We start from the raw sequence: 23,543 nt of genomic DNA on the forward strand, positions 1-23,543 counted from the left end.
TTTGAATAGAGCACCAACAATATTATAAAATTGAAATTTTCAATCTATCAATTTGCAATCTTCCACAATAACCTAAAGATAACAAGCATTTCAGGAAATTATTTTCATTTATTTTATTATTTTAAATTATTTTGGTACTGTACTTCTTTTTATTTTTGTACGTATTTATTTATTTTTATAATTCTATACCCAGAATATGGAAAAGACGTGTAGGCCTATATCCATTTTAATTAACTGGTAGTCTTGAAAGGGTCATTTTAAATATTCCATTTGTGAATGTCAGTTGATAATGCTATTCAACTTTCAAAAAAAATTGAGATAGAAAAGTTGATTGAGTAAAGATTGATCTCAGCTATCATGACTGATGGTTCCTGTTCCCTCAGCTTGATATCGTATCTGAATCATTGATGTTTGGTTCAATTTTGAGAATTTCACCAACAGTTTGCATATTACTTCTCAACTTGTTAGATCAAATCAAACACGTTTGAGACAGTTTTATTCATCAACAATTTATCACTTCGAGCACATTATATTATAATGGTACCGGTATGTAGTGGGTTTTCTCAATCTTATTTTAATTATATTGCATGAGATTCGGCCCATTGCATATTCTGCAGAATGATATGATTGCATGTCATACTTATAAACAATGACAAATTGCTTATTCACTTTTAATTGAAGGACTGACTATAAGCTACTTCTGGAATTTTTATCGACCTTTCCTAAAGCACCAATGGTATCAAATCAATATATTTTAATCACTGCAATATCATATTAGTCGAATAGAGTATTGCAATACTTCACTTAGCATGTTTTGACTTGTAGACAATGGTTTCATTATAACTTTACTTGAATCAGCAAACAAAAGTCGAATAAAAATAATGCTAGGCGATCTGCATATAATTTCATACATTGTTAGCTTACCTTGATTTGTTTCTTGTGTTTTAGAAGATGAATCCTAATAACAGAGGCTCGGGTATGAGGAATTCGACTCCATATGGCAGGCATCATATGTCTAGCAACTCGCATTCTCACCCGCACCCGCACCCTCACCCCCGTTCGGCACATCACTCGCGGTGGCCAGTCAATCACGTATCTTATGCCAAAGATTTTCAGCATTTTTCTCAGGGGTAAGTTTTTTATTTGAAAATTAGTCATTAGAAAATAGAATACAATCTTCCAAATTATCCTCCTCCGAAATATTTTTTATTCAATACTTATTTATTCATTCCATTGACAATCACAAATTATTGATCAATCCTCCAGAAAGTTCCAATAAATTTAAAGCTTAAATTCTTGAAAAAAATTTTAACCAATGTAAATATATATTCGTAATATATTTTTACAACTTGTTCTAGTAGTGCCTTGCAGCAAATCTTTACTTGGTGAAATCTCTGAAGAACAAGGAGAGTTTTAGATTCTTTCATTATCATTATAAAGTATTATTTTATCATTGTAAAGTATACTTACACTGCCGTCACTGTATATCTTGGAGATCTGTTCATACGTTCACAAAAACCTACCAAACTTCACCCGCAATAATGAAATCCACAGTTACAATACAAGGCACTCAGCCTCCCTATCAGTGGCTGCTCATAGAACCGCCATGTTTGAAAAATCTCCGCAATATATGGGCCCAAAAATATATAATAGATTACCTCAGGATATTAGAGACATGGCGGACTTACGAAGATTCAGAGGAATGTTAAAGAGGCTGTTACTTGAAAGGCCATACTATTCTGTGGATGAGTTTCTGCAGGAGTGATATATTATTGTTCCTTGTCTTTGATTCTTCCCAGGTCCTTGTACATAGGTAATCTTGACTAACTGCCTTTTTATATATACTGTATATATATATTTATTAATATTTCATGTGACTATTGTATAATTACAGTATTTTAATGTATTATGATATGTGTTGAGAACCTCCTTTAGGTTGCTCTTTTTGACTTATCCCCAGTCTGATTATTCGGATGTTTGGGATGCAATAAAAAATAATAAAAATAATAATCAAGATCAATATCAAATATTAATTATCACGCCAAAAACTATTGTAATTTAATTATGATATTTTGTTTGTACAAATATTTCTTGTATTTGGCAATAAATTCATTGTTCATTATTCATCCATCTTGTTTTCACTATTATTATTGCTATCGTGTTTCATGAAACTTTGGAGTGAGGGGGGGGGGCACTCGCATTTTTTGGTGTGGCGGCGTCCGTTTTGTGCTGGTGTTGACAACCATGTTTCTGTCATTTACCTGTTGGCAGCGCCAGCGCGAAGCGGACGTCGCCGCATCGCGGAGTGTGGGTGTTTTTTCGCTTTGGGGTTTTATGGAATGCGATGGTAATGAAAAGAATTATTGGCTTATTGCAATTCAAGATGAGTTTCTCTTATGAAATCATTATTTATAATGGAAGTCTAAAGGATGATGGATAATGGATTATCTATTTAAATTATCAAGATAACATTATCCTCAAGATAAATATTATCGCCACCAAATATAGTGATCTATATCAAATAGGCCAGTTAATTAGAACCTTTCTTCATGAAACTGATAAATTCCTCTATCACTCTGAATTTTATAGAATTATTGAAATTTGGATAACTTCATGGATAGAGCCAGAATTCTTGAATTTATCAGAAGAGATTGTAAACTTTTAGAGATTTCTTAGATATTTTGTAAATTTAGGCTCTTAAAATCGTCTTCCCGTATGAAACTTCCATCATAATTGAAGAGTTTCAGAATGTATAAAAACTCAATAAAAAATGAATCAATAGATATTATTTTTCTTAATACAATATGGTAGGGCTACCCTACTGCCGTATTAATTCTTGATTACATATTTTTCATATTTTTGTATAATCATACAAAAAAACCTTTTTTAATCCAGTTCCGAATTATATTCAATAAATAGTTTATGATTAAGTCAGAGAAAGTGTTATCATCTTGCAAAAGCTGATAACAACTGAATTCACATAAACTTACATACTCGACAATAATACAGTACCACCAGGTGCAACTGTGCTAAAATATTATTCTCATTCGGATCTTAGAATTTTTTGGATCTACATTAACCAACTATTTTTCATTGTTTTTTGTTTTGTAGTGATTGTGTTGTTGACAAAGATTCAGTTTGGAAGCAAGGCCATGTGGGAAACCAGAGTCCCAGCCACTTCTCATCCGAATCTCCGGAAATCAGGCAGGTCTCCCCTCCTCTCCATGTCAATATCCGCGGACAGGTAAGTTGGTTACAGTTAGCAAAACATTTTCAGCTCATCATGAATCGTTGAGAAAGTTACAACAATTTCTACTTAGATGGCTGTGTCATCTTAAAACGACTGCAATCCACCTTTGATTTTTATTTCCACTTGATCAACATATCAACCTTGAATCATCCATTTCTTCTGATAATTTAAATAATAATTCAATAATAATAGAGTGTAATCAACTTAAGATTCTACTGCACACCCACCTAACAAGCTGAAAAGTAAGCATATTGCTTACACTCATACCTCAAGAATGGATTGAACTATTTCCTTGAAAGTTCGTAGGACTCAACTATATGCTTTTACAGAGAGCATACGCTTTTCATAATTTCATTATTTCTTCAAGTTTTTCTTATTTTAGCTATTTAAACATGAATTTGCTATTTTGGAAAAGAAGCATCGAGAAACGAATTTGAAAAAACAGTGACCTTTAGAATAACAACACAAATCTAAATCCGTTTGAATTTTGTTCAAATTCCTAATAGTTTTGCAATAAACTGAGTCGTTAAATTGCAAATTTGAACCAAAAATGAACCGTTACATTGCCAACCTAGTTCGAGGGTTATTTTCCAGAGAGCTCTACTGTTGAAACGTAACCCCCACCACCTACTACTTACATACTAAGACTGCCCAGCAGTGTATCAATGAATGAATTGAATGAATGACCACAAGAAAGAGTGGGAATGGGAGGGGAATAGATGAGAAGTCTGTTACACTCTCTCTGTCTCTCAATTCCAGCTAGCTTTTGCCATATCCATGCCATGTGTGACTTATTAGTTCGTTGAAACGTGACAGTGACAGTTCATCCAGTCATTTGTGATAAGTTACTATGGGTTTTCATTTATAGAAACGTTTTGCCTTGTTTATTCTAGACAATCCTGTTAGTGAATAATACTTTTTCTATTCTATTCCTATTGACTTCGAATTACGTGAAATGTTATAAAAATGTTGAAGTGCATGCGACCAAATTATTTATCATAAAAAATGGACGAAACGCCGAAGCCTCATCAAAGTCGCCGACGCTTTAGACACAAAAGTGGACGCAGATTGAAACTTAGCGCGAAACCGCTTAAACGAAGAGGAACAGCGTTAATTCAATACTGGGCTTCCAAAAGGTAAGCTAATATTTGATACACATCCATAATTTCCTTCATCAAGAACCATAACAATCAATATATCTCCATTTGTAATTTGAGTAATAAAGCTTCAATTCTCAATCGAATATACAATTATACATGTCAACGTTTTTAGAAATATTGAACAGTTTCACGATTATATGCTATGAAAGCTCAGGGAACTTGGAAAACACCCATTCAAAAAATGTCTGGAGTATGGGAGGATGAACGAGGAGGCTGCTCTAAAAAAAGTTAGTGAGATAGCTGGACAAAAAATTTTGAAATGTGGGCTATTCATTGATGCCGATTTTCCATTTCTGGCAGCATCACCGGATGGATTATTAGAAGATGGGCATGGTATTGTGGAGGTCAAATGCCCTCAGACAATAAAGGACCTACTCCCAAGGGAAGCAGCAAAGTTGAAAATATTGAAATTTTGCAAAATTGAAGATACAAATATCGAATTGAACACAAACCATAACTACTACTATCAAATACAGGGACAACTCCACATTACGAAACGTCAGTACTGCTTATTTTGTATATGGTCGCCAAAGGGGACAGAAGTTGTTACTGTATACAAAGATGAGCAGTTCTGGAGTTCGAAGATTCTTGAACAAGTGAAAAAATTTTATATGGACTGTGTATTGCCGGAACTTGTTGATCCTCGACACACGCGTTCAATGCCAATTCGAAATCCAGATTGGATTATTGAGGCGCAAGAAGCACGTAAGAAGAAATAATGATGACACAAACATAACTGGAAAATAAAAACAAATATTGTCACATACCACTTATTTATTATTAAAACTTACATTAAAGTATTATTAAAGTAATACTTTATTAAAGTAAACTTACATTAAAGTAATGTACCTAGGTTTCATAATGGCCTAGGCTTACATTACTTTAATGTAAGTTTTAATAATAAATAAGTGGTATGTGACAATATTTGTTTTTATTTTCAATTATGGAGAAATACCACAACATCTCCTCAAACACAATCAATTATACAAACATAACTATTCTTCCTTTTCTCCTTTTATAGTAGTAGTTATGGTTTGTGTTCAATTCTATATTTGTGTCTTCAATTTTGCAAAATTTCAATATTTTCATTTTTAACAAAGTCATTTTTCATTGTTCATTGCACCGGTAAGGGCATTTGTGCAGAGAGAAAAAGAGAAAGAAACGAGTGAGAGCGAGGAGGAGAATGAGAAGATTTAGAACGGAAAGAGTGAGGAGAAGTGGATGGAAAAGAGGGAGAAGAAGAATAAGGGGAAAAGAAGGAGTAGAAGGTGAAGGAGGAATGAGGAAAAGATTAAAAAGAAGGAGGAATAGGAGAAGAAAGAGGAGAAGGTGAAGAAGGAGGAATAGGAGAAGAAAGACGAGAAGGTGAAGAAGGAGAACAAGAAGAAGGAGAACAAGAAGAAGTAAGACTTATTATTTCTCAAAATTCACGTAATATTGTTTGAAGACCATCAAAATATTTTATCGTCTTATCTGTCTCAACTTCCGCTGAAATATATATTTAAAATACATAGAAAAATATTTTCAATTACTTCTTTTATATTATTTTTTATTATTAATAACACTTTTTTAGATTAATTTTTCCATTTTAAAACAAGTAATGAGTTTGTACTTCTCGCACACATTTTGTGTTTGAGAAAACTCACAAAGAAAAGTTTTCTTCTGATATTGATAAATTTGAAGTTGTAGGGTAGGTATAATAGTGGCTTCAGTTTCTAGTGTAATAGTAGTTCTAGTAACAGTATAGTGTATATTTATGTGATATTGAATTCCTGGGCTGACTACCTTTAGGATATAATTCAATTATCTTCTGACTTATTGTAGTTTATCAATGTAAATTAATAATTAATCCTATTCTATAAAACTAATTTACATTATCTAGCATGTTTACTTGAAGCTACACAATTTTTCCAACAAATCCGTCTAAATTGATTAAAAAATAGCTGGTGAATGCAGCACTTCTAGAGGCTTTAATGTTCCAAGAAAATGTTTAACTGTTATTTTTATTCTTTTTTCTATTTATTTTATTTATATATTTTCAATTTTATTTATTTATCCATTACTATAATCTTTTTGTTCTAATCTTTTCCATACTGTAATCATCTTGTTCAAAAGAACAATTTCATTCTTCCCAAACAGGTTCTGTAACCTATGGGTTATTTCCAATTATTTCATTTTATTTGTATATTTATTTATTATTGATTTATTGTTAATGCAAGTTTGATTTATTGTAAACTGCAGCCTATGTATATTGCTATAATGCTAAAAATTCGATTTAGATTTGACTTGAATTGTACAATTGATTGTAGATTACAAAACTAATAATTTTTTCAATGTATTATTTTACGGAAATAAATTTTATTTGAATTTGGTTTTTTTTCCAATTCAGAACCTGACAAGAACTTAGCTTATTTTTAAATTTACAAATGCCTGTTATGAAAGATTTTTCGTTACTCGCTCATTTACAAGGCCAAGAGTCATCAATATAAATAATTATTTTTGTATAACAGATTTATACATACTGTATAACAGTTATAGGCCTACTGATATAATAGAGAATCTAGCAATGATTTTGTTCAAATTGGTGTGAAATAGGTTGGAATGTTGCATTTCAAGATACGAGCAGCACTCATGAGAATAGCTTTGTCCCTTTTCTAGCATTCAATAACGTAGTAGCCAAATATACTTTGTCGTCGTGTCTTGGTTGGAACGTGACTCATTGTTCCAGAACCAGAAATCATGAATGGAGACAGAGGTTTTTGTCATTTCTTTCTCCCTCCTTTTTGTTGCTCACTTGTAGCAATGGTCAATTGGTGGGGGAGACACTTCTAGAATTCCAATATGTCTTTACTCCTCCAAACGAACTCTCTCCAGCGCTGAATCTGTCATAGTGGGAAGTGGCGGAACTAAAATACGAAATTTCAGAGGTGTACAGTAGAATCTTAAACTTTGTAAAACTACAGCAAAATTGTGTGTTTTATAATACATTATCAAGATTAAACAGTAGAGATTATTCAACTATATTTTCAATCAATGGTATTCATAGTCCAGTCCATTCAATACAGTCACATGTCTGAATTCTAACGAATCAAACAGAGGGATCAAATATAACAGACAGAAGGATTATTTGATATAATAAACTCCAATACAATATGAATGTAATACTAGACTAGATAAATCTTTGCTGTGGATGATTCAATGTGTTATTTTTCCAAAGTAATGATTTTTCAAAAAGACTTGGTCTTGCTTTCAGGTATCTGATAACGGGCTTGGCATGCGAGGAGGCCCACTGCTCAGTCTGAGTCCAGGTGTCCTCGGATCGAATCCAATGGATGGCGGAAACCGATCAGCATTGGGTATGGATTTTTCACCACGTCGTAATGGAGGTTAGTATCCAATAAAAAATTGATTTAAAAATAACTTTCTACTCCACCTACTATCTAATGTCTGTCTTTCTCTACTCTCTGGAACATAATACTAAAGTATTTTTCCCCTAATGTACAAATAACTATTCCATTTAAATTTTTCCTCCTTTTTTAATTGTCTAGATGTAGTCTCTTACAATTTTCATACTTGAAAGGCTGATTGAATTTTTTCAAATTCGATTAACTTTTGTCGAACATCAATATCATAAGAGAAAATTAGATTCAACATAGTAGCTCAAATTTGATATATTGCTAGAAAATTACACAATTGTTGAACCTATTCCATATAAGACTAAACTATATTTGAGTTATAAGCAAATAAGGTGGGGAAATCGCTTTGACGGGCGAAAATTTTTCTGGAAGTTTTTTGATGTGATATTGTTGTTCCACTTCTAGGAATCCTGTTTATATTAATTAGTTGAAAGTTTATGCTAAATTTGAACGATTGTGCCTAATTATAGAAGCCCTTTAGACCAAAAATCAAAATGTAGGCTGAAATCATTCGCAAGAAATTCATTGTTCCAAAACTATTTCGATTCGTTTTCGTCATAGAACTGATTGCAGATAAATCATTCTACTGCTTTTGAGCTTTTGTCCTTATAATCAGTTACTTAACATTAATCTGAGTTGAAAAAAGAATCATTTTTCTCTGTTGAAATACAAAATAGAGAACGTAGTTTTTATTTGTTCAGTTAATCTTGTAATATTGAAAAATGGGGATTCAATTCTTTTTGTAATATAGAAAAATGAGGAAAAAGGAAAAGTAATAGAAAAGTAACTCTGTAGAAAAGTAATCAAATTCAGCTGACTTGTAGAGCTGTAATGTATGGATTTTACTGTCATTCTGCCATCACTCTTGTCATGTCGTAAGAATTAATAGAATTCTATACGGTATTCATTGCAAATTCTATCAATAACATGATTGTCGAATGAATCAAGAATGTTTTTCATTTAGATTGAAAGTAATAATACACTTATAATAGTTACAAGACTATATCTTCTCACAATCTTTCAAGTTGGACTTACATTTTTTCTCACTCACTCTTCATACAGTGCCGGTACTTCTCTCTTGCTCTATGAACTATCTTCAAAGTAAGTACTTGTTAACGTTTCTACTCTTGTTTCCATTAGAGTGTACTATTGGTAGTGGAGATATCATTATACAGATTTTATAGAATTTTAGACTTGTTGGAATTTGCTTGTTTCTAATAATATATTAAACCCTGTTTATAGATATGAGGTTGAGCCCTATCCAGCTACAACACTCACCCCCTTATTTTCGGAATGGTGGTCAAGAAGATGGCCGCAAGGTGAGAACAATCATCAAACTAATAAAGGCAATTGTTCTGAAATTATTCAGAGATTAATTGATTCAAAGTATTGTTAAAGTAATTAGATTCAGTCAAAATTGACTCATTGAGTTGACTATGTTCATAATTTGGTATAGGATGTATATAGAAATGATTTCGCCTAGCTTTGGACAATGAATATTGATCGACATATATCTCAATGGCCGGTATCGAAGCCTTGCTGAGAGGAAGTTGTATGTTGTCATTCTATAGGAAGTAAAATACTACTTTATTGCCTAGGAAGTTGTATTTCGTCATTCTCTATGAAAATAAAATGATTCTTCTTCCAGCAACAGTATCATTAAAAAAATTATCCAATTCAAGGCTAAGATGCTGAAATTACAATAAAAGTAGCCTTTATTCATACAGGATTCCAAATTTTTTAATTCAAATAAATATAATACAACAATAGCCAAAGTGACAAGTTTGAAAAGATGGTATGAGAAGACTAACAATGTTTGTGGGGCAGAAATCAGGTTCAGTGGATTGTGTTCAAATGGATACCTAGTGATTTCCATTAGTGACTTCCAAGTGACTCAGCTTGTATTATGGTTGCATTAGGTGTTTGATGAAGTCTTTCGAAACTTTTTTGTAATATGAAGCAAAATAACTGACCTTGAAAGGGGAATAATTTATTATAACACGTTGGTCGCAAGATTATCTTTCCTATCTCAGGCCTCTACAGAAGTCAAGCACAGAACTAATCCTGTCTTTTGCTCAACCTGTATTGTATACTCAACAAACCTTAACCCCTTTATCTTCAAACATGTGTCTTTAGCTTTATTCATCAATTTAAGATAGTGTGAAAGAGAAATAATGATGACCAGTCTGTCAAAACTGTAGAAAACTGTATTCTCGACGTTTTTTCCAGAGTGAAAGCCCTAGTAGAAAACGACGCAGATTGTCGCAAATTTTGGATATGGCTCCAACGCCGCCTCCACTCTCGCACCCCGCTCCTTGGGAACAACGCCACCCCCGCCCACAGCACTCCCGCCCCCAGCGTCATCAGCCTTCAACTCGCTCCAGGGGCAGGTAAAACTATATTCTCATTTATTTTTCTTTGTTGAAATACAAAATAGAGAACGTTTTTTTGTATTTGTTTAATTAATATTGTAATATGAAGATTCAGTTCTTCTTTTAATATAGAAAATGAGAAAATTATAGTGTTTATTGGTAACTATAGACCAATCTCAGTGGTCAGTAATTTTGCAAAAATTTTAGAGAAACTCATGAAAAAACGAGTGATGAACTTCCTGGAACACAATGAACTGTTGTCTTCTAATCAGTATGGATTTCGTGTAGGTAGAAGTACAGAGGATGCAATTTTTAGGCTGTCAAAGTTTGTCACTGATAATCTGGATAATAACAGAAAATGTCTAGCAATATATTTAGATCTGGCAGAAGCGTTCGCCAGTGTTTCTCATGAACTGCTTTATAAGAAGCTGGAAAGCATTGGAATCCGAGGTAAAGTACTTGAATGGTTCAAATCCTATCTTCAAGGTCGTACACAAACTGTTAAGATTGGGGACCATATCGGCAATGGAACTACAGTTGAATACGGAGTACCTCAGGAAACCGTGCTTGGACCTATACTGTATTTTAATATTTGCCAATGAACTGTGCTCCTTGGACATCAGAGGAGAGATGGTAGCATTTGCTGATGATACAGCCATTATGTTCCGGGGATAAAAATAGAATAGAATAGATGTTTATTTCATCAAAACAATTTCAAAATACAATAATTACACTTTTTATCAATTGAATGACAATAGAAAGTACCATACAATAATTGAAATATTTTTATTATGGCAATACTATGATAGAAGTATATATAAACAGTAAATCACAAAAACATTTTACTTCATAGCACGTTTGTTGACTATATTACAATAATTCAACAAAACTTTCAAAATAAGCAAAATTCTAGCATTAAAATTAATTATTAATAATTATGATTTAAAAATAAATAGATCATTTCAGGCACAATGCTATTATCACTAGCCTCTGTATCAAATTACAAGAAAAGACAAACACTATAGATAAAATAAAATACTGACTTGCAAAGTGATTAAAATATCACTTGAGGGCAAGCAGGAGTCAGATATTAAGCTAATTTTCAGAAATATCATACATGCACACACACACACACAACACACACACACACACACACACACACCACACACACACACACACACACACACACACACACACACACACACACACACACACATACATTCATACATACATACAAAACAACTCCATTACTTCAAAGGCAGGAATAAACAATGAACAAGAACCCAATAAAAATAATTGTAAAAAATAATAATAACTTTAAAAAGAGAACAGAGCAATTCAAAATATTACTCACATCCGTTTATACTGATTTATATAATCACATTAAACCATGCATCAACTGCATCTGGAGAAAACTCCCAAAGCCAGGCTTGTACTCTTTTTTAATTTTTTCAAGATCTTATCTTCACGTATATCGAGTGGCAAAAGGTTGACAAATTTTGGCCCAAGAAACAGAAAACATTTTCGAAATAATGTACAAAAAAAGCAGAAATGAATGCGTTTGTCTATGCACACCAAACCAAGTATGACCTTCACCACAGCCTTTTGTAAAGTTACAATTGGTCTTAAATGGGAGATATAAGTTGAGGTCCAACATGCAATTCCATAGGATTGGAACAACTTATTAGAATTGAAGTGGCTTCTACTGTGAATAGATTGAAGAATAGTATTCCAACTTTATATTGGATAGTACAGGGCGATTTCCTCCTGTACTTATTCTGTGGTGCTGTTGGTAGTCGGCCATCACACAGTGAAGTCCACTTTATAAGGGCACTATTTGATTAACATTGGTGTTGCCCATTGTCTATCATTCGAGAACGCAAATAGCACTATCCTTTTCTACATCTGCAACGTTGCCAGATCGTTTTTTAACAATGAAGAAATCAATTAAAATTTTTTTAAAATTAAATCTCAATTATGGAAATCTATTAATTTATCATTAGAAAATATGTTTTCTTGACGAATAAAATATAATTGAAAACTGTGTTTTTTTTCAATTATGGAGATTCTCCACAATATCAATTCCTATTCAACAAATGTCATCAAGAATAAAAAATTATTGATCATTTTAAACAAGAATGAAAAGTCAATATTACAACCGGAATAAGGCTACCGGAATAAGCTATCCTCTATAGAAGGCAGTGACTAGGCAAATAATCGGCAATGTTGTTTTATTTCTCCACTGTCATTATAATGTGGCCCTTACTTATTATACCAGAATCCTGCTGCCAATCTTCAATGCACATGCTCAAAATCTGCCAAGGAGCAGATTATAATGGCAAATAGCAGATTGAAAATAGAGTTGAAGGTTGAAGATATTAACTTGAAATAACACAATAAAAAAGTAACGCAATAACAATTCACAAAAATCATGACTTTATTACAGTACAAAGAAAACCCAGCAGACGAAAAAACAGGAAACAGCACGCATTGATTGACTATATTTATTTATTTATTGGATAGAGTAAACAATACAGTAGTCGGAAAAGAAAAAACAGGCTACTGCCCAAAACTTCTTCAATTTCCTAATTTTGTCATTGTCTAAATATCATAGGTTATATGCATTTCAATTTATAGTGTATACACTATATAGGTTGCACACTATATATCATGGAATGAAGTTCCATGATGAATCAGGGCAGCCCAACGAGAATCAAGATTTGAGACTCCATTCTCAGTGCAATTCAAACTTGGGTAATTGTGATTGTCCCACCATAAAAAAAGTCAATAATAGTACTTGGGAATCATAATATTGATGAAAACCTTAAATGGGATGTTCATATTAAATACATATGTAGAAAAATGAGATATTTATCTTTTAAATTTTACCAAGTTAACAGAATTCTTAATAAGAACCACCTGAAAATGATGTATCATGCTCTAGTCAAGTCAATTCTGCAGTATGGCATAGTTGTTTGGGGAGGCTTTATTTATTTATTTATTTATTTATTTACAATGCAAATAACACTAATGTAATAACATTGAAAGATAAAATAATACGGTAGTCCTTGTACTATTTTTCTTCCAGATTTATAGGTGACAAAGTACAAGATAAGGTTAGAATTTCACATGTACAATTTTTAAAAAATTTTGGTCCAAAATAAACATTGAAACTATAAATTTTGAAATTGTCATATTGCTGAATTATTTGTAGCACAAAAACTGATAATTAAAACTATATTAAGCAAACCCAGGTTCTATCCAACGGATATGGTTTTTAGTGATTTTGAGGCCATGACTATACGTCAATTATAAATGAAAACAGTAATTGAGTACTTGATAAAATATAGATCCGATTTTCCTCTCACAATAAACTCTACACTTAATTATTATAATCTAAGGGCCACTGCTAACAAATATGTAACCTTTAACACTAATATTGAATGTATAAGGAGGCAGTTAATTTACATAGGCAGGTACTAAAATAATAAACCTCATTCCAAATCACTTTCTCATGGACAATAAGATCAGCGGAAAAATTAAACTGGATATAAAAATCTGGACATATAGTAATTTCTTCTTCCATTTAAATATATGACTCGAGATTTCTGCTCCAGCATTGTTTTTACTTTCCTTGCCCTATTACCATAGGTAAGGAAAGTATTGCTTTCCGAAAAAATTAAGGTACCCCAATTTCTAAATTTCTATACGTTTCAAGGTCCCCGGAGTCCACAAAAGTGGTTTTTGGGTATTGGTCTTTATGTGTGTGTGTGTGTGTGTGTGTGTGTGTGTGTGTGTGTGTGTGTAGTGTGTGTGTGTGTGTATGAGTGTATGTGTACACGATATCTCATCTCCCAATTATCGGAATGACTTGAAATTTGGAACTTAAGGTCCTTACAATATAAGGATCCGACACGAACAATTTCAATCAAATGCAATTCGAGATGGTGGCTAAAATGGCAAAAATGTTGTCAAAAACAGGGTTTTTCGCGATTTTCTCTAAAACGGCTCCAACGATTTTGATCAAATTCATACCTAGAAAAGTCATTGATAAGCTCTACCAACTGCCACAAGTCTCATATCTTTAGAAATTTCACGAGCTTCACCTCATCTATGCAAAGTTTGATTTCAGATTCCCAATTATCAGGCTTCAGATACAATTTGAACAAAAAAATTCAGGTGGAAAAGATTAAGCATGAAAATCTCTTCAATTAATGTTCAGTAACATTTTCACCTAAAATTGAAAATAAGCTCGAAATTCGATAAAATGTGATTATTTCATTGCAAACTGTTGGCAACTGTTGATTCTATTAGATCATTCACTATGAAGAGATAGCAGACCTCGTATGTCTCCAGCGTTATTGTCCTGTCACCAGCTGGCTCAAATCTTTGAATAGTAGACTTGAGATGCGCGTGTACACTAGCGTCTGGTGATTAATTTTCATAACGGCAAGGAAATTTGTGTGATTGCGCCACACCAGATTTTTTCATTATTTTTTTTTAATTTTTCAGTGGACTCGCTTACCTTCATTTTGAGTACCTATTCCTCTGTTTTCTTCCTTCCCCCCATTTCTCCCTTCCCTTTTTTCCTCATCACTTCTCTCTTCTCTTCTTTGCCTGCCTATTACATGGGAAACCATAGTTGGCTAGGTATCTTCCTCTCTTTTTTTCTCTTCAACACACCCAACCACAAATCATATGGTTTTTTATATTTGTAACATTTTATTGTATTTTATTTGTTTTGTAATTATTTGTTATTTTGTTTTGTGTGTTTTTAATAAATTGAAAAAAATTGAAATATATTAATATATTATAGTGTAGATGGGTGGTTTTTTCAGCGTTGGTCTTCGTTGGCCTACGCTGGGCCTCCGCTCGGAAAAAATCGGAGCGGTGGCCATAGCTGAAAAACCACCCATCCACACATTGGCGCTGGCCGATGTTGGCCTTTGTTGGGCCAATATGTAGATGCGGTATTAAAGAAGCTTTCAGTATTTGTAGGTTAACTTGAGGTTGTCTATGTCAGTGATTTGTTACGCCAAAAATCTTCTCAACATACCACAGCAATGAATGTCAACTGGACAATTCACATTATTTGTTTCAGCCCTCCAATAAGGCGATCTCGGTTCAGAGACTGTGGTCCAATCTGGGGACAGGAAAGCTTTTCTGTCAACCATCAACCCTTCCCTCAGTCCGGTCCAACCCATCAACCTTCTGTCATGATGGATGTAACTCAGGTAAACATCATTGTAATTCATAAATCATAATATTGTCTCACTAAACGAATTTATTTCCATATATAACAACGCACGAAATGTCATCTAAGTAGGGCCTAGCCTATAGTAATGTGAACTTGATCATTCATGAGGAAAGTCTACTTTTGAATTTTATCAAATAACTGATATGATTATATGCTTTGTAACTTCGTTTCTTCTTGTTCAAGATTCAATAATTATCCATATTTTTACATATATTTCTTATTCAAAAAGTTATTTAATACCAATTCATACTCGTATATGTGAAGTTTGGGTACCGAATTAGGCCGTCTACTGGAACCGTTTTCGACTAATAGCTTAGCTGAATGGGCGGTCAAATAAGTCAGCTGTAATGGACGCTCTTGAATTCATCTCCTTGTTGGGAGATCAGTTGGGACGGAAACGGCTCTAGTGGACAACGACAACCCTCCGGTCGAAAAGAGCTGTATCGCTGAATAAAAAAGCTTTAATTCATCGTGTGGATTCAATATAATTATGTGTATTCAAGATTTATTGCAGTTTTGTATTTATATAGACTCTAATGAAATATTGGTTTTACTTAGGCTGTACAATATTTTCTTGTAGAAGTCTTATCAAAATTTTTCAAAGGATAGTTGTTTGTCTTTTGTGCAATATTATCATGTATTCTTATCACACACTTTGTACTACTGAGTTTGATGTATACATAGTAGCTGGTGCCTTGGTCAAACCTTGTCATCTGTGTTTCTGTTGTCTTCTATCACCCCCATTAATTCCCTAGTTTTCTTCTCACATTGTATTTTATTATTTAACTGAGTACAGTTGTAGTGATACGCTATTCGTCCTGTTATTTGTTCACGTTGATCTACATCTTAATTTAGGCATCACATTCTAGTATGAATCAAATCAGTCTTATCACTTGCTCACTCTGCTTCTTTGCTTTGTTGGTAATATGATTGTTGGAGAATTTTCTTTGTAGAAAACAGTTTCATTTCCAATAATTGTTAGCTTAAATATTTTTTGCAGTCCTTTCACCCACAACTGCTGTTCACCACTGTCCTTGTTTTCTTTGCTCAATTATTAATTATCTTTTCTTTCACTGTCCTTATTTTCAAATTTTTCTTTCCTTACTTTCCATTCTTATAATGTGAAAATGCTTTCTTGTTTTCCATGTTTTTGTTTAATTCTGAGATGATTATTTTTTGACGGCTTGGTAGGATTATAGAGCAGTATGGAGAATGGTTGGTTTAATGTTGTTATTTGATGTTGGTTTTTGAGAAGGCATGGCAACTGGAAGGTTGTAGCAGTGTCACCTACTTGTCTTGTAGTGCCCATGTTTAGTTGGCCTTCTCGATTTCAGGTTCCTGTATCTTTGCCTTTATCACTGTACTCAGCGCCCCACCTGACCGTCTGCCAAGGGGCAGCCGGCCCCACCCCGCCTCCTCACTGCCAGGTTCATACTATTTATCCTACGCAGTTCCAGACGTCCTGTCAGGTTAGTTGAAATGTGCCTTACTAAATCCAGGAACCTTAGGAAGGGTTGAAATCGTATCTATGGTCGTGGGTTCGAATCCCGCCGGTTGGCATGGACGTTTTATCATCTCATCAAATCACCCACGCACAAGCTAAAAGCTCATGTGGGCATAATCCGCAATAAAAATAATAATTTAAAAGTAAACCTAATTGAATTGCAGACTTGAGAATACAGTAAATGAATAAATATGAATACAAGTAAACGTTTTTATTGTACGGTCGGATGAGATTTGACACATGTTAAACGAGCAGCATGCTGAGACGCTTGGATTTTTATTCATTAGTGAATCGACTTGAGTATTGTATTATATTTTTATTTTTTGTACGAATCTGACTACAGTTTGTATGTTTGGGAATAAATATTAATTCTGTTAACAAGTTCATTCAACTGCAGTTGGTTTCACGCTAAACAATTTATCACTTTAACATTAACTTGAATGTCATAGTTATTAACTAACTAGAAAGTGTTACGTTCAGTATAGAGGGAGACGATATACAAAAAATGGGATGTAGAGGGTGAAGACAAAAAACAGAGGACCGAGAAGCGTGGAGAGCTGTAGTGGAGGCGGCCAAGCCGCACTTTTGGAGCTCTAGTGCTAAAAAGTTCGGTATTGAAACATTTTTCGATTAAATTTTCCTATTGAACGATAAGTATTGTTAATTTTCTTATTTATTAGTTGCTATCATCAATTCAAATCTAAGATAATTATTGTTATTAAGTATTTTAATCGATCTGTACTAATTGCTCTGAAGAACTGATTGAGTTCAATTTGTCAATTTAGTTTTTGAAAATGGAAAAAATCGACATTTATGGAGGTATATAATGAAGAAATTATTGTCATGCATATGTTATGATAAAAAATCAATTGAACGCTTCTTTGAAATGTAAAGCAATATATTTTAAATCAATAAAGTTCGAAATTTGATAATGACATAATAGTTCGTGCAGTGTACGAATTTGATATTCTTGGTGTATCAATTTCACTAAGGTACTTATTAGGCTTCCTACTTCTACTCTTGATGGCTTATTCCTGTGGCTTCAGCTCATTCATTTGTTGTCCCTTTCAAAAAGTACTGTAAATTCTTTGTACTGAAAAAATCATTAAATCTTCAAACAGCGAAGTGAAGAGAATTTGTGAATTAATAATGAAAATGTTCTAGTAACTTATCTTTTGTATAACTATTTAAAGATTACAGCAAACTTTAATTAATTGAAAGCTCGTATTTTAGGTTTCAATAATGAAGACTTATAAAAGAGTGTTATAAGACAATGTTCTCACTTATTTTTCCTAAAATATTCCATTGCACAAAATAATTGGAAAATATAAAAAAAACTATGTTTCTATCTTGACATCAATTTATCATCTAAGACTCCATTATAAACAATAATATTGTTAAACTTTAACTTATCACAAAGTCATGAAATTATTATGGAAGAAAGATTGGTGCATGTTACACTCAAAACACAAAATGGATACTTGTAGGTTTATCGAGGTTTACAGTGGAATGAAAAAACATGACTGTAATGGATATACGTTTGATTCAACTAGTGGGTACTGCTATTTCATCTGTGGAGATGAATTTTGCATGATACTATTCATTGATATTCAAATCGCTATTACAGTATATTCTGAATATTTATTTTTCTAGATCGTAACTAAATCTGCATACATTAAAGACAATTTTATTTTATGTATAAAATCAAATCAAAGTGAAAATAGTTATTTGTGTACCTATTGTAAGAGAGTCTAGTACCGATTGCAAATTATTTATTTTACGTTGATGCATTCAAGAAACTGATTCCTCTACTACCTATCAAGCGAGTTGCCAACCAATTAAAACTAGTTCATGAAATGTTTGTGATACAAAGTTTACGTAAAGAGAAAAGCCCAATCAGATTGTGACATGGCCCAGAGCCCAGAGCACTGGTGGCACAGGCGCAGAGCTGACGTGCTTCACTTTGGAACGATTGGTTTCCGGTTCGAATATAGATGGAGCCACTTTCTTTTGCTGAGAATTATTTAATTCAATGAAAATTATCCATGTAATTTTAATAAAATAGTATATGTAATATTATTCTATAATTGTATATTCTCCCATTTAATTTTTCTATCGTAAATATTTCCAGTTATGAAGTAAATTTAGTAGAATAATACTTTTTTAATTTTCAGCATGGAACTTTAAAATAATAATTCAATCTATTTGTGATTTGATGGACCCTTGCGGAGCACGGGTGTAAGCCACGGGTTACACCTACTACTTGATAAAATAGGTAGTGCTTATAAATAATTGATAAATTCAATCATAAGAAATGTTATCGTAAAATAATATAATACTGGGTGCGGCAGGAAGGGTGGATGTTTTTAGAACATTTAGAACATCGGATTGGGCCAGCTGAAGTGAAAATGTGTTCGGTAGATCATACCATTTTTTCTAGTCATTGTTTAATCGGCATCATGGATTCGTGGAATGTGCAACATCGTGTGTTTACTTACGACAGTTTTGTGCGTAATAATGAGAGTATCATTACAGTTCAGCGCGAGTTTTGTCGTCATTTCAATCTTGCGAGAAATGAAAGTGTACCCACTCGTAACACCATTTTACGTTGGGTAAAATAATTTCGTTCAGTAGGAACAGTAATGAATAAACGACCACCAGGGGCTCATCGCACTGTACGCACTCCACAAAATGTGGAAAGAGTTCGGCAAGCCATACTCCGTAGTCCTAATCGATTTACTAGGAGACATTCTTCTGAACTGAACATCAGTGATCGGTCAGTAAGGCGTATTTTACATGAAGATCTAGGATTTCATCCCTACAAAATGGCCATGGTTCAACAATTGAATCCTGGCGATTATGTAAAGCGGCTGAATTTTGCTCGAGAAATGGAGGCCATATTTGACCAAAATGAAAACATCACTTGTTTACGACAAATGAAGCACATTTTCATTTGAATGGTACCGTTAATCAGCAGAACTATCGTTATTGGTCAGATGAAAATCCAAAATTAATGCATGAGAGACCATTACACAGTCCCAAGGTGACAGTTTGGTGTGCTGTGAGAAGTATATTTGTTATTGGTCCATACTTTTTTGAAGACGACAACGGGACCACTGTAACTGTAACCTCAGAACGTTATAGACAGATGTTCACTGAATTCTTCCTTCCTGAATCAAGAAGGAAACGTATTCCTATCCGGCAAGTATGGTTTCAGCAGGACGGGGCGACAGCTCACACAGCAAGAAATTCAATGGAAGCAATTCGGGCTGTTTTTCGTGGTCGCATCATTTCTCGGTTTGGTGACATTGATTGGCCTCCTCGTTCTCCAGACCTGTCCATGTGCGACTACTTCTTGTGGGGTTTCCTGAAGTCACGTGTTTACCAGCATAAACCACGTACACTTCAAGAACTAAAGGGAGCAATTCGTGAGGAAGTCGAACAAATTGGCAGGGCAATGTTAGAAAGAGTACAATCCAACTTCCGAGAGCGGCTTGTAAAGTGCATTGCTGAAAACGGCCGTCACCTGTCAGATATTGTTTTCAAACATTAATTTTCTTAAATTGTAGAATAATGTGAATATTGTTCTGTAAATAAATGTTTTTTTATGCATAGGTAACGACATACTACTTTTTTGAAAACCGTTCATCCTTTCTGCCGCACCTTGTATGAGAATTATAAGAATGAATTTCCTCATATTTCAAGAATTCATCAGAATGAACAATTTGTAAATTATATTTATTTTATAAAATAAAAGCACACTTTAGGACTGATCCCTAAACGTTCGAGTTACAACGTGGAAACATACACATAAAAACTCTATACTTTTTAAATTACATCTACTTCGTTTTTGTGTTGCAAAACACGATGCTTTGTTTAAAAAGATTTAGTTTGTTCGTGGGGCATCTAAAAGATGGTTCCCAGCAACTTGCACTTGTCACGTGAAATGCTAGGCAAAATCTGACAATACTGCTTCGATTGTCCTTTCCTCCTATCAGAAGCAATCGCTTAATTGCCGGCCTGTGATGAAGCCTATTACCGCCGACCGCCAGCGACCCTTCAGCGACTTTAACCTATTGAAATTCATAGACTGTCGAAAAACGTTAACGTCAAAGTACCAGCAAATTGTGTAGGGTGTTTGTGACTTTGTATTATAGCCATGATGATCAGAAATAGTAGTCGGTACGGCGTTCTGGGAGATTGCCGAAGCATATTCCTGAGTACTCGCTTTTGTGCCTTGAATAATCTGATAATTTCAGCTCAAGTACCCAGAAAATATCAATCCATATGTGAGCAGAGGCTGAAAGTATCCTTAGTAAGCAGAAAATACTACCATAGAGGAAAGATAGCATAACGAGATAACCGATGGTAAAAGGCGTTTATGTTCAAAATTTCATTGTTTCAATTTCAACTCAAGCCGATAGTCCTAGCAGTTCTTTTTCGTGAATCTATGCTACACTGTTAGTCTCTCATACTGTGCCGTTCTTACACTCTAACCCGGCCAAAACAGTAATAATAGGCAGTAGTAGTCGACAGTAATCTGCTTGGAACATAAACGACCTATACCATGGGATATCCTCTTATGCTATCTTTCCTCTATGACACTACTTTCTGATGTAAAATATATGTATATATATATATATATATATATATATATATATATATATATATATATATATATATATATATATTGTATATTTTTTAATGAATGAATTTATAATAAATTTGAATTTGTTGAAAATGTTTTTGTTGTTTGTGCAGGTGCCTCAATTCGGCAACTGCCTGTCGCACCACCACGGGCCACCACATCACCACCCACACGCACATCCCCACCATCACCTGGCCGGCTTCCTGGGCGCCGCCCCCGGTCACAACACGCCGCCTCTCACGGCCGTGCAGGCCCCGCCGCCGCCTCCCTTGCCCATCGAGCTCGACCTCATCGTCGACCCCCACCACTCTCACCCCCACCACCATCACCCCCCGCCTCCTCCGCCCTTCCACTATGGCAACTATCCCCAAACATCTGTTGGACTTTATTCCCAAGTTCGATGGGACACCTGATAAAATTCCCAAATTTCTCAGATCCATTGAAGAACTTTTCAGACTTTACTGTAATGATGCTATCGAAAAAACTCAACGTGACCAGAACCACTGGCTTTTGTATACCGCTGCACTTCACAACTTAGAAGGCACAGCTGATAGCGTAGTTCAAAATAGTGAGTGCTCCAATGTAATCGAACTTATTCAACTCATAAAGAAACACTTTTCCGATAAACGTACTGTTCCAGACCTCATAGCAGAGATTGCTATCATGAAAACTTTTCAACATGAACATCCCCTTGACTTTCTTGACAGACTAAACGAAAAACGAACCAGGGTAGTTACTCGCTACAAATTAGACGGTGTATCCGGCGACTTACTCAAAAACCTTCTTGAACAACTTGACATGACACTTGTAAGGACACTTATTCACGGTGTTCATCCAACACTCGGAGCTCATCTCCAAGTCTACAAGCTTAAGAACTTGGACGAAGCCCGCGACACCCTTCGCAGTGATTGCAGTATTGTGCTAAATCAATTGAAACTTACGGAATCTGTGTCTGATAATGCAGTTATCAATCCTCAATTTCGGCAGCGTAACTTCTTTCAACCGCGATCAGTGTTTCCCCAATTCAGGCAGTATTCACCTCGAAGTTTCCAACAACCCTTCAAGCAAACTTTTGCTCCTTTTAACCAATATAGGTTTCAACACAACCAATTCCAACAACCTCCACAAATCCAATCTCAACAGCCTCAACAGAATCTAGTACCATTTAACGCAAGATTTCAGCAGTCTCAATTTCAAACTGTCCAACCAAAATCCTTCAACAGTAACTTTCGTAATTTCCAAGGCGGTGCACAAAACGTTCGACAGTCTCCAAATTGGAATTCTCAAAATACTGTCTCAATGCGTACTGTTTCAACCAATCGTAGTAACAACTCTGCACGGAACAATTCGTTCCACGATGTTCATTATATGGAAGGAAATTGCATTGACGAATCTAACGTAAATGTCACTCCACTTGATGAAACTAGTTTCGTTCAATCTATGCAAACTCAAATCGATTCTCTCACTTCAGCTGTAAACGAATTGGCAGACCGTTTTTTAGGATTAGGCCCAGCTCCTTCGGGGGACCCGCCAATCAGTTCGAGTTGAAGATTATCAACAAATCCCTCCCGTACTTTGTCGATGATTCTAATCTAAAATGGCTTGTTGACACTGGATCAGTGAAGAACTATATAAATCCCGCTATTGTACCACCTGATGTGACTAGATTTAAGGAAGAATTTATCGTGAAGACACCTGCTGGTGAAAGAAAAGGAGATGAGTATATTTTTATGAACTCGTCACAAGTGTTTCCAATGTGTGCTAGAATTAAGATGTATTTATTTGAATTTTCTAAGAAGTATGACATTTTATTAGGACATGAAACTCTAAGTGTACTCAATGCCAATGTTAATTTCAAGGATAAGACGTTAGATTATGATAATGGATCGAAAAAATTATTATTTGTAATGAATTCTAGTAGTAACGAAATTGAATT

General features: G+C 34.2%; 1 protein-coding gene across 1 annotated transcript in view; it reads left to right on the forward strand.

The window, feature by feature from the left end:
• Positions 1 to 23,543, forward strand: part of LOC111053563 (RING finger protein 44) — a 66,506-nt gene that overhangs the window by 12,925 nt on the left and 30,038 nt on the right. The window contains exons 2-9 of the mRNA XM_039426965.1: positions 949 to 1,130; positions 3,112 to 3,244; positions 7,664 to 7,796; positions 9,069 to 9,145; positions 10,056 to 10,216; positions 15,300 to 15,432; positions 16,790 to 16,924; positions 21,721 to 22,002. Of these exons, the coding sequence (XP_039282899.1) occupies positions 952 to 1,130; positions 3,112 to 3,244; positions 7,664 to 7,796; positions 9,069 to 9,145; positions 10,056 to 10,216; positions 15,300 to 15,432; positions 16,790 to 16,924; positions 21,721 to 22,002 (1,233 nt within the window). The 5' untranslated portion in view covers positions 949 to 951. The remainder of the gene's footprint in view (positions 1 to 948; positions 1,131 to 3,111; positions 3,245 to 7,663; positions 7,797 to 9,068; positions 9,146 to 10,055; positions 10,217 to 15,299; positions 15,433 to 16,789; positions 16,925 to 21,720; positions 22,003 to 23,543) is intronic.

This window comes from Nilaparvata lugens, chromosome 4 (assembly GCF_014356525.2).
Source record: "Nilaparvata lugens isolate BPH chromosome 4, ASM1435652v1, whole genome shotgun sequence".
Taxonomy (NCBI): domain Eukaryota; kingdom Metazoa; phylum Arthropoda; class Insecta; order Hemiptera; family Delphacidae; genus Nilaparvata; species Nilaparvata lugens.